Source organism: Nilaparvata lugens, chromosome 2 (assembly GCF_014356525.2).
Source record: "Nilaparvata lugens isolate BPH chromosome 2, ASM1435652v1, whole genome shotgun sequence".
NCBI classification, from domain to species: domain Eukaryota; kingdom Metazoa; phylum Arthropoda; class Insecta; order Hemiptera; family Delphacidae; genus Nilaparvata; species Nilaparvata lugens.
Window position 1 is genome coordinate 66,624,297 of NC_052505.1, and position 17,488 is coordinate 66,641,784.

General features: G+C 32.7%; 2 protein-coding genes across 3 annotated transcripts in view; one reads left to right on the top strand and one right to left on the bottom strand.

Annotated features, from left to right (window-relative positions):
* Window positions 1-667: 667 nt before the first annotated feature.
* Window positions 668-16,463, bottom strand: LOC111055314 (pachytene checkpoint protein 2 homolog). The gene is made up of 8 exons (XM_022342487.2): window positions 16,148-16,463; window positions 14,866-15,052; window positions 13,712-13,927; window positions 11,908-12,135; window positions 10,275-10,465; window positions 7,732-7,885; window positions 6,413-6,528; window positions 668-2,469 (listed from the first exon to the last, which is right to left on the bottom strand). Exons 1-8 carry the CDS (start codon window positions 16,198-16,200, stop codon window positions 2,307-2,309), a joined length of 1,308 nt encoding a protein of 435 aa, XP_022198179.2. The 5' UTR covers window positions 16,201-16,463; the 3' UTR covers window positions 668-2,306.
* Window positions 16,464-16,773: 310 nt separating this feature from the next.
* LOC111055323 (GPI ethanolamine phosphate transferase 2) overlaps window positions 16,774-17,488 on the top strand; it is a 41,384-nt gene continuing 40,669 nt past the window's right edge. Inside the window, exon 1 of one of the 2 annotated variants that reach the window (XM_022342499.2) lies at window positions 16,774-17,227. In XM_022342499.2, coding sequence (XP_022198191.2) covers window positions 17,073-17,227 — 155 coding nt within the window. In that variant the 5' untranslated portion in view covers window positions 16,774-17,072. The remainder of the gene's footprint in view (window positions 17,228-17,488) is intronic. The other variant, XM_022342507.2, reaches the window with a different exon arrangement.

Consider the following 17,488-nt stretch of genomic DNA (forward strand, 5'->3'; position numbering starts at 1 on the left):
CATATGTGATGAGAATGACTGAATTTCAAGAATTTCAACTCAAATGAGAGGACTCACTCAGTATAAAATAGCCGTGCCTAGAAAAAAATAATAAAAAATGTACTAAATGTTAGCAACTGCAAGTACCTACCTACTAGTATTTTCATTGTCCCTCTATTTTTTCAATTTCAAATAAGATTTTGGATTTTATTACAATTTAGTAGACGAAAATTTCTAACGTAGGCTGATATTCTTAGATTTACGGATATTGTAACAATAATTTCAAGTGCTGGATGGTATAAAATATAGACACCATCAAAGCATAATTATAACGCTCATCAATATAAAACTGCAACTAAAAATAATCAATTATGAAAGGAACAGAGATTATATTTTTTATAAGAGTTAAGTTTAGTTTTTGATCAATTTTAATCTGATACAGTACGGTACAGAGTTCTGATGTTTGCAACACATGATAATATCATCCAAGTACCGTAGCTAAGTAACTCACAGTACCGGTACCGTAACAATAAAAATAATATAATAAAGCTATTTCATGAAGGTAAATAATGATGAATTAAAGGTATGGTATTGGTACCGGTGTTGAGTAGGCTACTAAATAATGTGGTTTTATCATTCATCAAATAATATCTGGTTCAAGGGAATAACTTGCAATAATACAATTTCACAAATTAATTACAACCAACCTTTATTCAGCTCTACTATTCAAATTTCAAACTAAATTCGAGTGTAATAAGTTATCTTCAACTTCAAAAATATATACCCTTTCTTTTGCTCTGCAACTAGATAATTTGGAATGATGATTACTACAGAGATCAAGCAATAGATATTTGAGATGAATATGAGAGAAGGTCCTGAATCCAAAGCAGGTCCATTAATCATATCATGAAATGTGAACTATGCTCATACAATTTTAACAAATTGAACTTGAACAATATACTAGTGGACTTGACCTAATTCTATTGTGAGAAAGACACACAACGTAATGGGATGTGATGTGAGTAATGTATATGTGATAATAACTTCCAACACGAATGAATCGAATCTCAGTTACCTTTGTTCATAACGTTAACTTGACAGCAGTTATTATTGATGCTCAAATCATTGCTCTTATTACAAAACATTTTTATATAATGAGGTTCACTTCAAACTGTAAGCATAATGTTTGAATGGGAAGCACTGAGGTTATATACAAGGAATGCTGACAGTTTGAAGTGAATAACACTGTAGTGTCCTACACATGTGTGGATTATCATCTTCATTCCCCTAATGGCCTTCGAAATCAATATGTAGCTCTATTATAAATAGGAAAGCCTTGATAAACATAGCTGAGTAAAGGAATGAAAATAAAAGGCGTTTCATATTATGGTTTGAACACAATTATGTATAAGTCATAGTAGAAATTCTTCAAACCCTAAACCTAAAATAAATTTTCAATCCAATGTTAACAAGGATCAATGGGTTGTGAACGAAAACAATGATTCATGCCTCATATTTATAATATTATTACCTTTCTTTACTCATGAAAGTGTGCCTAATCATTAGTTTCCAAGTTGGTAATTTGTTTTTAGGTTACTTTAATATCCTAGGATCCCTGAACAAATTGGATAAATACAGTTATATAGAGCAAAATAAAACATAAGAGTTAATAGGTATGTTTTTTCTATTGGTCTGGCCTGAGAAGAAAACATTTTTTTATAACTGAGGCATCTAGCCGCACCAATAAAAAAGGGTTTGTATCTGCTTGAGGAGGATAGTCTTATGTATAGTGATACTACGATATGTAAGCGTTTTTTACAAAAACATTTATGCTTCCAACTCACCCAATTCTGAGAGTTTAAAGTGAATCTTACTATAATTCCTTGATACCATACCAATTTGAAAGTACATTTGGAAGTTAATAGTATGGATCCAAACTTAATAAAACAGACTGGATCAGAAATAAAATCAATTAGTTACAAAAATGGATTTATTGGGTATCTAGATTCAACACGAGTATTTTAAATGATGTCACTAAATCACAATAATATACTAATGAAATACGTATTATATAATATTCCTTAAATGAATACTGCACTTTATCTAAATTATAATACAATTACTTGAATCTCATTTGTAGAAAAATTATTTTTGGTTGGTATATTCACTATGTCCTGTCTATTAATAATAATTATTCATTATTGAGTTACATCTATAATCTATATCAATCCTTGAATGAACACGGTTCTATTTGTAAATTACAGTATGATAAATTTCATCTTATTAAAATATTATTCTTGATCGATCAATTTACCAAATTGCATGAGTTAAGAATTGGTTTGATGGCTGTCTTCTTTTCTGTACAGTTCAACAGCGATTTCCAAGCCGTCCAAGAAGTCTTTGAGTTCAACCACTCTTGATCGAATGTAGTGCGCATAGGCCAGAAAAGGTATTTTCCTTAAGGCTCGACCGCTCAATCCAACACTATCTCTGCAAAACAAAACAGATTGAAAATTCCAAATTGAGAAAGATCAAAAAACTAACAATAAGGATATCAACTGATTAACTAAATAGGCTATATTATCAACAATTGCAGCGTATGTGACTAATGGTATCAACAGCATTCGTGATTAATTAAATTAACATATCAACATTAACTATTTATTTGATCATTTTAATCAACATTATAATAACATTTGTGATTAATCGAATTGAAATACCAACATTAGTTTATTTAATCTTGTGATTTACTCTTTTCACTTCTACAATCGCAATTCAATATACCTAGGCATACTAAATATACCTTAAGCTGCGTTTACACTGTGTAACTTTGTTATAAAACATTGGTTATATAACAACTTTAACAAAAATGTTATGAATTCATTCAACTTCTTACATGTAATTTCATGTTTTAAAACATAATTTCGTGTTATATATAACAAGTTCTCCCTTTAGCTACGTTTAAACTGTGTAACTTTGTTATAGAACGTTATGGTTATATAACAACTTCAACAAAAATGTTATAAATTCATGTAAATTATTACATGTAACTTTGTGTTATATCACCTATATATCACCCATTATATTCTCTTAATTTAGTGGAGAGGCGCGTATAAGGACACCTCAAGAATCAAAACCTCAAGAATCAAACACTTTTGACTTTGACACAATGATCAGATTTCATTGTACCACAGCTCATTCTTCTCAGCATGTCAAGGCGGTTCCAAATCGCGCATTATATGTGAAATTCGACCAAAAATAGAGAAATTTATCCTTGAGTGTACTTTAAACAGTATTTCAATTCACAAAAAAATGACTAATTTCCTTATTTAAAGCTGCATATTGTGAAATACTTCGGATAAAATTTCAAAATGTGAAAAAGTATTTCTTCTTTCCACTACAATAAAGAATACTCTCGATTCCAGTATTATTAGTCAGTTACAACCAATTTTAAAAAGGGCGATTCCAGTTTTTCATTTTTTTTTATTTTTCTGTTAATCAAGAGTCTGATACATCATAGAAACTCATGATTGATTCCAAATTGTAGACAATTCATCCTCTACGAGCTCATAATTGCCTAAAATTAATCTTGAATCACTGTTCCCTATCATAGCACTGCCTAGACCGTTAATTTATGAGAAAAGTATCATCGATTTCTTGATTTTTTACGATCGAATCTTACATTACGATTATATTCTTCCGTGTGCAGCAACTAAAACTGGTAGGAAAAAATTCAATTCTAAAATTCAAGATCAAGTCTTTTTTATAATAAAAGGTTACCGAGATACATAGCTTTGATTTGTCATTTCTTTGTGTATTGAAGTACTGGTTAATCTACACTCAGGGATGAATTTCGTATTTTTCGATCGAATTCGACTCATGAAGCATTTTTTTGAACCTCCTTGACCAGCCGAGAAGAATTAGCTGTGGTATAATGACATCCGATCATGACAAAAGTTATAAGTGTTTGAAATTTTGATCCTTGAGGTGCGCGCCCGAGGAAAGAAAAATTGATGTTTTAAGCGTTATTAATGTTATATAAATAAACTTTATTGATCTATATCAAAGTATAATGCGTTTCCCTTCAAAACTTTCATACCAAACTCAACGGAAGTTCAAAATACGTTTCCAATCGGGAAAAGAAGTAATAAGTTTCAAATTTCCAATATATTTCCAAATAATTTTTAATAAATAAGATAGGACTATAAAGTTTGTTTATAATCTTAATGGCGGATTTGTACCACGTGACAGTCAATGGCCATACTTTGAGTAATATAGTTACTGTAGAGACCCACAAACTTGATTTTGTTTTATAACATGTTACAAATTCATTTTTGTCAATCAAACTTTTGTTGTATAACTTATTTTTCTAACAAAAGTTACATATAACCTGTTACATAAAACAAAGTTACACAGTGTAAACGCAGCTTTAGTGAGCTTTGTTGGAGTAAAGGAGTTAAGGAGTAAGCTGCAATTGTTGATAATATTGTTGTAAATGTGCTTTTGTAATTAACACTTTATTCATTAAAAGTTTACATGAGCAAGATAAAAATAAAATACAACTTCATCTTTGAACATATCTCATAAAACTCTCTGAACATATCTTTACATAAACAGTTCGTTGCCATAACAGTCACCTTGACAACCGTGCTCACATGATAGTATCCATGTAGTGCTAGGCTACATCACTATCCCTAGTGATATTGGTCTCCAATATCCAGATTTCCTTGATAAGATGGTAGACAACTAATGTGTATAACCTTTGGTTTGATTCTTGATTCAGTTTTCTTGATCCTGTACACAATATCCTCTTCACAATGTAGCACGGGCCTTCTCTTGCTCTTACTAATTTTGAGCAAAAATTTGTTTTGTAATTGCCAAATTAAATTCGTGTGAATAACAAACTTGAACAATTACGTATAGCAGCATTTGATCCTCCACCTTGTTGGCTTCTTCGCGTCAGTCTCAAACCTCTAAATCAAGCAATACCCTGCTCAGCCAAACCTCAGGACAGACACACTTCCTCCCTGCCAAACCTCCATGTCTGCAGTAACAAACAACCCACGCTTCCTCCCCGCCAGACAGCCATGCTTCTGCAGTACCGGACAGTTGTATTTCCTCTCAGCTACATGCTGAGGACTGAGGAGTGACACCCTCACTTGCTCCTTATTTTCTCACTTATGCATACTCTAATGCATGTCGTAACCTGCACACCCTAGGCAGTTACCTGTGCCCACACCCTATGTGTGACTTCCTTGAGGCACCAAACAATGTTGCTTCCGAAGGTCTGTTTCTTCTAACTATTCATCTCTGATATTCTAGGTCGAGAGATAGTAATACCTTTCTTAACTTGGTATTGTCATTGAATAACTTCAGTCACTTTCAATTCATCTATTTGATTAAAATAATTCTTTATCTGAAAGTAATTTTATGAAATCTTGTTTTAAAATTAATAAAATTTTCAAATCAGTCAGACGAGGTTACAAGAACATTGACTTCAATCGCCTGTATCTCTTGTAAGCCTCTCCACTTGATCAGATTCCCTTGTGAGTAAATTACTATCACTTTTGGCACACTAAAAATGTTATACATGAATCTCAGAGCCAACCTAAAAGGCTCATCAAAGTTCAAAGCAAACCAATGACCATGATTCTTCTAAAAGTCATCCAGCATCTTTACTTTTTCCCCATCAATACTAACATAAACAATCTCAAACGGTTTAACATTTTTCCTGGATTTCCTGTTGCAAGTTTTGTCCCATATTAGATACACATTCTAGCATACCTTCTTTGAGTGAATTCACCAACTCGTTGAGTGCTTCCATCATCATTTTTTTCTTGCTCACGTTTTCATTCAAAACTTTTCTTTGTGACAATCTTTTAGCGCAATTTTTTTCTTTAAGATCCAATTTCACTTCTGACACCAATGTTGTAAATGTGCTTTTGTAATAAACACATTATTCATTAAAAGTTTACATGAGCAAGATAAAAATAAAATACAACATCATCTTATAAATCTCTAACTAGTTATTTACTTGTAAACGTTCGTTGCTAAAACAGTCACCTTGACAAGCGTGCTCACATGATAGTATTCATGTAGGGCTGGCCTACATCACTATATTTACTTAATCAGTTGATATCAGTTGAGAAGTGTTTAATTTTGGAAGAAATTATAGAATTTATTACAATAACTGAGTTAATTCAGTTAGACTCTCGTGATCATTAAGAAACGTTGTTAGTGTGTAGGTTTAGAATAATAAGTGAGATAGATTAATTTTTCAACTGCTGTAAAGTTGGATTAACATTGGTTTCATAGTTTGAAATAATAGAAAAACTCATTAATTTTGGAGAGTGTTTGTTACACTCTTATCAGATTCAATAATCAATATTTGATTTGAAGTGAATATTATTGTTGCTGTAAAGGTTATACTCACTGAGATATTTCAAGCAGTCTTTTTGTACAATCATCTCCTTCTCCATTGAACACATGCGATCTTATCACAGATATAGGCAATAATTTGTGCATATCTGAGCTTAAAATCATCCCAGCCTGAAAATAAAAGAGCTATTATTGATGGATGAAAATTATTGGGAACTGGAATTTCAAAAAAGTATAGTATAATTTATTCTCATGTACGGTATCTTCTAGGATTACTCAATATTTTAAAGGAAACAACTAAGTACCATTTTTATTAAACAAATAAAAATGCAAATAAGAGATACTAGTTGATTCCATTTAAAAATGATTCTTAATATAATATATTTTATTATTTATATTCTTTTATAAGTTTTTTCTTGATTTACTATGATTGACGCATTTGAATATTTTACGACCCCCAGAATTTTTTGAGACTTTTGCATTCAATATGAAACGTAGACCCTGTGTAACCAAAGGGACCATTACCAATTACAACAGTACGCACACAAATATAAGTGCATGACAATATAAAACTATAAATGAAATGTAATGAAAATATCCTTTTTTAGACGGAGTTAGGACTTTGAAATCCTCACTACCACTCAAACTTGAATTATACAAAGTTTTGAATAGAAGGCTAAAAACGAGTGAGGTGTTAAAAAGTGAGAGGAACTGAGAGAATGTATTGTGTTAAAAAATTCTAATCTTTATTAATTTTATTTCGTTATTTTCAATTATATAAGACAGACACAACGAATGCTAAAAATCATCCAAACAATCACATATACTGTATTGAGATCTCAAGCAATATTGTCATCAATAATCTACATCAATCACCGGAATCATCTATGTGATCAAATCTATATCAATAAAGCATTTTGAATATTTAAACAACTTTTATTATAAAATTACAAAACTTGCAGAAAAGTAACACTGGCTCAAGCCCAAAACGGTATTTTGTATCTATTTGCAAGGGAAATGTTGAGATACAAGGTAAACATATAATTTTAATTTGTTTCGTATATCAGTAGTTAAAACAAATACAGTAATCATTAACAATTACGAATTTTACAATATAGACTACTCTAAAAATATACTAAAAATTTTATAATAGTTCCAGGAATAATATTAGTGTTTCAGGCATATAGTAATATTGTAGCCTACTTCGACTTCTACGTTCATTTCGTATTGAATTGGAAGTTTAAATAGGAGATAGGACCTGCTGTAACTTGACCCCCCACAAGGTAAAAATAAAGATAGCCAATCTATCAATCAATCTACAATAAATTCCATAATATTCTATCACTATATTAATAAATACAGTAATATTCTTACCCGAAATAGTTCATCAATGCAAGTTTTGTAAATAGAGTAGATGCCATACTTGGAGGGCGGTCCAATATACTGTTTGATATCAGCTCTATCCATGAAGGCACAGTCCATAGCTCCCGTAATATTTGACGTTGTCAGCAATAACACGTTTGGATACCTGAGAAGCAAATAAGCAGGTCAATTAATTGGTTAAATAACACATTTTTCCTGAAAGTATATGCTTGGTTAATTGGATTAGAAAATCGTTGATGCCGTTTAAAGATTTGCTATAATTAGCAACAGACTATATATTTTAGGCGGCAAATATAGAGCTTTTTGTAAATCTTTGTTAGTCGTATGTTAAGTTGTTCTTGAAGAGTGCTTCAGTAGGTCTGATTTGAGGAATAGTTCAATTGGGGAAGCGATTGGTTTCGTGGTCTCGCTGATAAGCTATCGATAAGATAAGTTAAGCTCCATGCGCTTCCTACTCCCGTTGTAAGGGTGACCACTTTGAGAGCCGAACTCCTCTTAATACAATTTATGAGTTTCAAGATTCTTTCCCGGTGGTCCGGAACACACCTAAAGCTGTAGGTCCACTCATTTTATTATCTACTCTCTCATTAAAAACGGCTTAAAACCTCATGTGGGCATCATCCTCAGCAGAAAGAGACTTTTATACTTTGAGTCAGAAGTGTATTGAAGTAGGCTACGTCTGCAACAGCACAACCATCACCACAAAATAATTTCGAATAATCTAATACAATACTGGTTTGTACATCTCATACAAGCATGAAGTACTGGTTCAATATTTAAATTTTTTATCACCCATTATAATTAATTAAAATTATTTTTTTATTCAACTTAATTCTTCAATACTTCTCTGTTATTTTTTCAGAGCTATTCAATGGTTTTCTAATGAATAAACGTACATATTCATATCGTCTCTTGTTGTTTAGATAAATGTTTCAATCATTTAAAATAAAATATTATATTATTTTTGGATAATTGTAAATATTGAAGAGTGTAAAAACTAAGCTATTTCAGAAATGCTGAACCTTAAATTATATTGAAATCTTTTAAAGAGGTCATAAATTATAAATCATAAAATATATTACTTAACTCATTCTAGTTGGCTCTACAATGTTCTATTTCATTTATTTCCAAAAATATAACATTTATTTACATTGAAAAACAACAACTAGCCTAACGTAACACTTGCATCTTGAAAATACTCTCAGATATTGAATGAATCATTAAACAATTTCCAGTTTGAAATTTGACATTTGCACGGAGTCATTACAGCGATTACCACACAGACCTAGTAACGCAAAAATCCTTGAGTTCAAACCAAGGACTCGCTAAGCTCGTTCAACTACAAGTCAGGATATAATATTCAATTTTGTCATTCTACTCAAGTTTAAGCTTAATTTTAATTCATATTCTATAATTTGTATGTTATGAGAGCAATAAGGCCTCTTTCACACGATAGGAGACGTGCAACTTGAACACTGAACAGTGTTCACGTTTTTTTGTCGAAGTACATTGAGTCAAATCGTGTCTTTCACATGGTGACTCCTATCCAGGAACCTCGTTTTGTCACGTCTTTTCCCCTCGAGGCAAGCAGAGGCAAGATCTAACAACTATGCCGACATTTGCTCAAAGTATATGACTCATCACTTTTTCTCAAAGTCTAACTTCCTTAAAAATATAGATAGAAGATTTCTGATTTCGGATTTGGATTCAGCGACCCCAAATTCTTTTAAGCGTAAGTCCCGTTTTCGAAAATATCCAAAAACAAGGAAGTTATGGCTGTTTTTAAAAAGAAATAGTCAATAATTGCTGGGAATTTAAAGTGATATTCAACGATTTGAACCTGATAAATTGGATTGTTGAATGACAATTGAAATTCAGTGAATTTTACTGTACAACATTCCTTTTCCTCCTATTTTATTGGGTGATGAGTGGAGATGATTTATGATTTCATATTTGGATTCATCTTTTCATAGTTCAATATTTTTTTGGAAAACTAGAACTTTTAAAAATTAAAAATGTTTATGTATAAACTTCTCAGGTGTTCAAAAACTTCTTAAAACCTTTGCCTGTCCCTTTGTGAGGCAGGAGTATTATTATCTTAGTACGTACTATATAATCATATGATAATGGAAAGCTATATTAAAAACAGCTATAACTCCCTTGTTTTCGGGTATTTTTGAAAATGGGACTTACGCTTTAAAAAATTTGGGGTCGCTGAATCCAAATCCGAAATCAGAAATCTATCTATATTTTTAAGGAAGTTAGACTTTGAGAAAAAGTGATGAGTCATATACTTTGAGCAAACGTCGGCGGAGTTGTTAGATCTGTCGGCTTATTCGTAAGATCCCCATGTGAAAGTACAGGAGAGCTGCAAAATATGAAATATGATCTTCCGTAATATGATATTCCAGGAGCGAGGTCTCTGCCGTGTGAAACTGGCCTAATAGGGTCTCCATAGTGCTCTCACACATAATGTATCTTTTCAATAAATAAATAAAATTTATTTTTAAATGTGTTTAGTACAAAAAACAAACCTTTTGAGCTGATCGATCTGTGTGAGGATGGCGTTGACGACTCTGATGGCGTCAGACGGCTCGTTGCCACACACGTTCTGCCGCGACATGGTCAGACTCTCCACCTCGTCAATCAGCACGAAAATCAGTGCTTTGCTGTCCTCCAGGTGCTCTTTGATCTTGTCGAACATGTGCATCACCAGCTGACCGCTCTGCCAAATCGTACACAATCATCACAAATTACCTCAACAATCTTACTAAATAAGTATTTAATAATTAAGAAAGAGGGGAGTCCGATCTCAAAAGAAGTCAAACTATTTATAAACTGAAAAAGAACTTCAATAAACTGAATTAACAATTTATTGAATACTCTGATAACATTTTAGAAGAGTTCAGATTAAATGCATCATCCATCATGATACGAAACAATGTAATGTAATGAAATAGTACATTAGTAAATTATTACAATTGCCCAAATATGTATGAATGGCTTTTAGTTGGTGGGGAATCATTTGAAACTGCCTATAATATAATAATCTTAATATTATCACAATGCAGAACAATATCTACATAGAAAAGTCATTTTAAATCATAACGAGTAATAATTTATCGAGTTATCAATGAATACGATTTTATAGTTGAATAATTCAACTTTCGATGGAAATTCTTAAGTTTGTTTAGAACTTTCAAGTAAACATTTTAGTACAATATTATATAAGTTGCTGTAATATGCAATAAATTTGAAGTTCAAAATTACATTAGCAATAAAGAAGAAGTTGTTTTGTATAATGGCTGCACAAGTCATGGTTTGACTAACACAAATGCACTTGATACACAAAAATTATTATTTGACAACAATCTTTCTCTTTGATTGTCTCATAGGCACGCATTCCAGAAAGGTCGCACTTAGCAGTTCAATGTAAAGAATCATCCATAAATACAGCCCTTAACCTAGCGCCGCAGTGCAGGATGGTTTCTTACAGCTTGGCGTTGTTGTCATTCGAGATGGGTGTCTGGCTTGGAAGTGTTTCGGCCGCATTGCAGGATGACTGTTAACGGTTATAAGACCGCCACTCCATTGTTCTATTGTCTCGGCTGCTTGGCTGAGCCTGGCTGGAGGGATCAAATAACCGACTGGATTGATCTTTCGTCTGTCCGCTAGGCGGAACTACGCCGACCATTGCTGGGTGGAAGATGTTACTGCGGCCGCTCGCATTCCCACCAACGCTGCTATTATTTGCTGTCTCAGCGCTTAGTCCGATTCAGCCAAACAACTAGCCTGCACTGCGGAGCTAGGTTTAGAGTATCTTGAATTAGGCTATATGATTGACAGTCATTCCAACACTTGACTCACCTTCGAGAAATAACTTTGAAATAACTGAAAACTTATATAATATGAAATAACTTGAGTGAAAACTTCAAGTTCAAAAGCGAGGCGTTCTATCGAAGAAAAATATCTAGTAACAATAATAATAATATTATCTAGTTTCTTTCAAGTATGTTCTACTGTGAGATTCACTTACAACTGTCAGCATTTCTCATAAAAAAACATCAACGAATTTATGATAAAATAAACATACTTGCTCTTTATATTAACAGAGTCTGACAGCTAAAAGTGAATTTCAATGTAGAATTGTTGATGAGTTTGGCTTACTTCCGAGAAAAACTTTGAGAATAGACTATGGCTGTTGATTTCGATGAGCTCGCCATGCCGGAACTTGTAGTTGAGGCGGATGGTGAGTTTTTGCGCAATGGCCTTGCAGAGGGAGGTCTTGCCGGTGCCAGGGGGGCCGTGCAGCAGCACCAGCCGGTTCCATGTGATGATGTTCGGGTCCAGCTTGTGCTCCGAGAAGAACATAGTTGTTTCGGCGTAGTTCAGCAGCTGCAACAGAATAAGCCAGCCAGAATAATAATAATTTATGACTGTGGCTCTATCAAAATTTTAAGAGAGAAATAGAAAAAAAATGTTTGTATTAAAAAATCACTTATAATAGCTCAATGTTTGCCTTACTTTCTCTCTCCTAATGTAATTTACATAATATATAGTATCGTCATTTGTACAAATACTTTAAATAAATAATAGGAACACGATTGAAGGAGCTTCAGATGTTCAATACATATTGTAATCAATTGGTGGGAAGAAAGAAAAACTATAGTGAGTTTTCGGGTCGTTTAGGTTTTTAATAAAAAATATTATAATTTAAAATTATTGGTCTGGAAAAAATGATGTACAATCAACTATTATCTCACTTTACCTTGAAAATTGTCCCTTGGTCTGATCCTCAAGGTCCGGTTAAACCACTCCCGACTTTAAATTGAAAAAAATATATATAAAAAAAACTTCTGCCAGCTGATGAATCAAAACACCAGCTTTCCCTACAAGTTTTAAATCCTGAAAATACAATTATGCAGGTTTAAACTGTCCGAACTGTGAGAGCCTATAATTGAATTCTCAAGACAGAATCCTTCAGGTAACCAATGTTTAATTCAACAACTAACTTCACAAACGGTTCAAAGAATAAGGGCCTCGAAAGAAAAATTCAAAATCTATTTATGTGGAAAAAACATGCAGCCTTGATTCACAGACCAAAAGTCGACTCATTCTTGTTTGTATAGCATGGAGCTAAAACCCATAATATTGCCTTCACGAAACGTGATAAAACACACGTTTCATCTTTGTACTTTGGAGATTGATCAATTACATTTAATAATTGAATCCGCGACCAGATTTCCAATTCACAAAATAATATTTCAAAAAAAAATTGAATGGTTTTGATGTCAAGTATGAAATATGACAATATGAAAATTGAATTGAACCCACAATACGTTAACATTAGTTTCGTTTCACACAAAATTAAAGTTTAGATGAAAATCAGTTGTGTTTATCATGATGAATCTAAGACAACATATTGTGTTCAATTTAGTTAAGAAATGATGATTATTTATTATTGATTCAAATTCGTATTTTTCAACTTTTTGGATGGGGAGAATTGAGAAATTTAGAGGGAAGTTGATAATAATTGTAAAAAATGATACCTCTAATTTGATTGAAAATTATTCAAACTTGAAGAAAATAATTCATTCCAGACAAGACAGAGAGAGTGAGGAAGTGATTAAAAGCAGTCTCTCCTACTTCTTCTCTCAACATCTCTCCACTCTTGACCATGGATTTAAGAAATGAGTTTATCATAATCGATTATCCATTTAGCCTATATGGTTCATAATATTATTATATCATATAATATTCCACTTTATGGTCAGTTGGTGGAGGGGCCGCCGTTCGACTCCACCCCTTCTCCTCACACTAGCGCTCTGCTGTGAAGAGTGGAGGAATCTCAAGAATAAGAGCCTACTTGGCGATGAACTTCCTACTCGCATATTTTATTCTAAGGTGAAACTGAGGCCTAACTACTTGATGGGTAGTGATTTTTGGGCCACCCAGTATAACATACACTAACCTTCTCTTTAATATTGCAGTCGTAGATAAGGTTGTCCCAGAGACTATCGAAATCAGCTGACGGCAGAATCCAGTGATTGAAGGCGGGTCGCTCTTCGCTGGAACCTCCCTCGCCCGAAGTGGTGATTGTGCCCACGCTTGGGCCACTCGCGTCCAGGTCATATACGTGGCATTGGAATAGCAATTGGTCGGTCGACAGTTCGCTAGGTTTTGTATCCTGAAGTCAATTCATTTATTTGTCAGTTATCAAATTGCACATCGAAAGTGACAAACCAACATTTGCTTGTGAAACTGTCTACCTTTAATCCCCAGTCTTCGACAACGACAATACATCCGTGGCTAGCTTTCCATCATATGAGTCTATCTCAAATTTGAGGAAAACTTGAAGTCATGTTTATGCTCCTTTCAAATATTACACTCATTTTCTTCAAACTCACAAATAAAATTGAATAGAAAACTATAAATTAATCACAGATCTAAATTACGATTGATTTGATGGTACAACATCAGTGAGAGGTTTCAAGTTGAATTTCGTATCAGATTTTTTCTCAAAAAATTCTTCTAATATGAAACTTCACTCTTCACATGTATTGAACAATCTAATATTGTAACTCAACATTACTCGATGAAATGCATATTTTACTAACCTTATCACACAATATGCAGATCTAATGGCGCCCTGCCCTGAAGACATATTCGTATTAGCTTTGAACATACTTCACCTAGTATAGAACATGTCAAAATTATGTAATTTATTAAACAAAAATTGCAAAACTTTACAACTCTTATTGATCTTTATTAAAAATCTTTCATTATATATTTTATTTCAATAAGAAGACCCCTTGATGGTGTAATATTTTCAATTCAATCTTCATATATTATCAATTTAAATATATATTTACTCTTAATAAAAAAATGTGTAATGAAACAACCCTTTGACTTGCAAAGAAGCTAGAACAAACTTGATCATCATTATATTTATTTAAGCTGGTCACTTACATGCACTGAATCTTAAAATAAAATTTTTTTTGTTTAATTAATGAAATGTAATCAAATTAAATCCGCCTGTACTTAATTCAAGTTGGTCAAAATTTTCAATTAATTTTGATCACATAGAAATTGTAACATTACAAAGTTTTATACTAATGAATATACCTGTGTTGAGGCTTCCGCATCGAGAAGTTTCTCTCTAGAGGATTCCACTTCTGATAGACAGATACTTTGAACTTGATCTTTGAGACGTTCATCTGTGAATTCAGTTATTTTCGAGCCGGGTACAACCTTTTTCAATTGTATTAGCTCTACTTTAACTATATCAATGAGATCCTTTGCCATTATCTTACTGAAAAAATTAAATAACATGAAAAAATTAAGCCTCTTGCACTTGTGTACTTACTATTTGAACCAATATCTACTATGATAAATGTAATTGCATTCAGATTGAAGCTAAAACATGGGCCTGTCTATCCATGTTTATTTTATAGCAAACTTTATATTTATTTTGGATCCAGTGAGTGTTTGTCAGCAAATGCTGCAAAATATCAATTCGTTTACATCAATACAAATCAGTTATGAGCTGCAGGTTTCAGTCAGGTTACTCCCTTGCTATCGGATGGGAATTTAAAATAAATAATCGGTATGGGCTGAAGTGTATTTCCAATTTCTCGACCAATGCCCAGAAATCACTGGATGAATCAGCTCAAGTTGTCGTTAAGAAGCTCACTCACAACAACTAATTTATGAGAGCCACCGTGTTATTACATTCCTGAAACTGCTGAACCAAGCAGTGTAAAGAGAAGAGGGCCAATCAACATCTTGATTGACAATGCAGGAAGACAGTCCTTCATTTTTTGTAGTCTGTGTATGTGAATATTTGCACTATTTCTTGCTCTATGAGCATGAATGTGCCTTTTCATGGAGAAGGATGCCTAATAAGTGTTGACATACCGGTACTGCCTATAGACAGTAGCATACCGTATGAGAGCCCAGATGATGGCAATAGTCTTGCACGGTGCAGGCAGCAGGCATCCAAATTAATGTTTGCCATTGTTTGAAGATCCTTCTTTTAGAAGCAACATGTTTTTGACAAGAGCTGAGTGCCCAAGGATGCCATATACCTGGATGCATCAACTGCATCTGAACTGCATCAACGGATCTGATGCTGTTTTGCTTCTAATTTTTCCAAGAAGATATAATATAAGTATAATTTTTTTAATAGAAACAATTCATCATGTGAATGAGCTAAAATTACCGTAGCCCATCTATGATGCTCGTTAGTTGGGGCCTGAATAATGCAGTATCCAGACAAGCTTTACGAAGAGACTGACCTACTGTGACCATTCTTTTACCTTATTCTCAAAAAGGTTTTTGCGCTTGACATTCGACTTGAAGTGTTCATTGTAACATACAAAAACGTAAAGCAAGCAAAATAACTTACCATTTCTGTAACGGCTTCTTTCTTAAAATATCAACGTGAATTATAATATCCATTAGGCTATAGCTTAGTGTAGTAAGCAATCAAAAGTTAGTTTGGACTAAAAGATAGAACTCCACTACCGTACTTCAAAAACACAAGTCCCTCTTATTAATTATATTTCTTTCTTCTACGCTAATACGCAAACTTGACTTTCAAAGTTTTAAAGAAATATATGTTCTAATTATTCTAACTATTAATATATACCATCTATTAATGGTCGAAGATTCTAACCAACAAAATAATTCTTTTTTGTAAAAGTTTCAAATTCAAACTGCTGCAAGCTGCAATGGTGACTTGATTTTTGAATTTTGATTCAAGTATCTACTGATACTTGTAATTCAGTTGGCATAAAAGTTTGGTCGATCAAACAAATTTCGATACAAGAGTACGAGAATATTAAACTTTATCAAACATTACCACAAATAATATATATTTATAATAGAAAAAATCAGTCATATATTATTTTTTCCAACGTCAACTGCAAGTAAAGAATACGTAAAACATTTTCTGGTTGTAACTATTATAATATATCGATCTTGAAAGACAAGGGAATAGGGAATCAGTGTGACTTTGTGAATAAAATTGTTCTTGTGCTGTGTCTGTGTGTGCTAGCTGTGATATGTGCTTTCCGGCTTCCGCATATCCGCAATATTTAACTGCAATTTACTGCATTGTATCTGCAGCATAATAGTATTTACTGTTTTTAATTGTGCATTTTATCAAGTATAGTCTCTATTTATAACTTATTATGAGCTTAATTGACAATAAGTATTGTGTGTAATGCATTGAGTACCTCGTACACAATTTGGATACGAAACAGAGTCAAAAAGAACAAGTACAAACTTGTGCTTTCAACTTCTAATAATGTTTAGAGAGTTCTTAGAAAATGCGAAATTTCAATAAGCGCTTGTTATATTTTTACTGTGCAAATTGCGCAACGTTTTCTATGTTAGTATTTCTCAATGGTTTTTTTCCAATCAAAAACTCATCGTATTTATTCTCCAGTTTTGATGACTATCCATCTCATATTGATGACATTTTGTGAGTAGCCTGATTTTGAAATATTAATCTTATGAATATCAAGTTTTAAATAGTTTACAGAGTTGAATTAATATCTCAGTTAAAAGATATCAAACGTTCAAGGTTATCACTAAACGAACGGCTAAATGTTGAAATTGCAGGTCAGATCCTGAAAGTTTTTCAATATCTTGTCTACAATATTATAAGTTTTAATATTCAAAGCTTGACTTGAGCCATTTGTCTTTTAGTTACAACAAATAAAACTTGGATTTAATTGAAGAT

Coding starts and splice junctions, on each gene's coding strand:
- LOC111055314 (XM_022342487.2), bottom strand. CDS start 16,200: ATGGATATTATAATTCACGTTGATATTTTAAGAAAGAAGCCGTTACAG. Junction 13,928..14,865: donor ATGCGGAAGCCTCAACACAG/GTATATTCATTA, acceptor AATTGACTTCAG/GATACAAAACCTAGCGAACT. Junction 7,886..10,274: donor CAGATCGATCAGCTCAAAAG/GTTTGTTTTTTG, acceptor TTTGCTTCTCAG/GTATCCAAACGTGTTATTGC.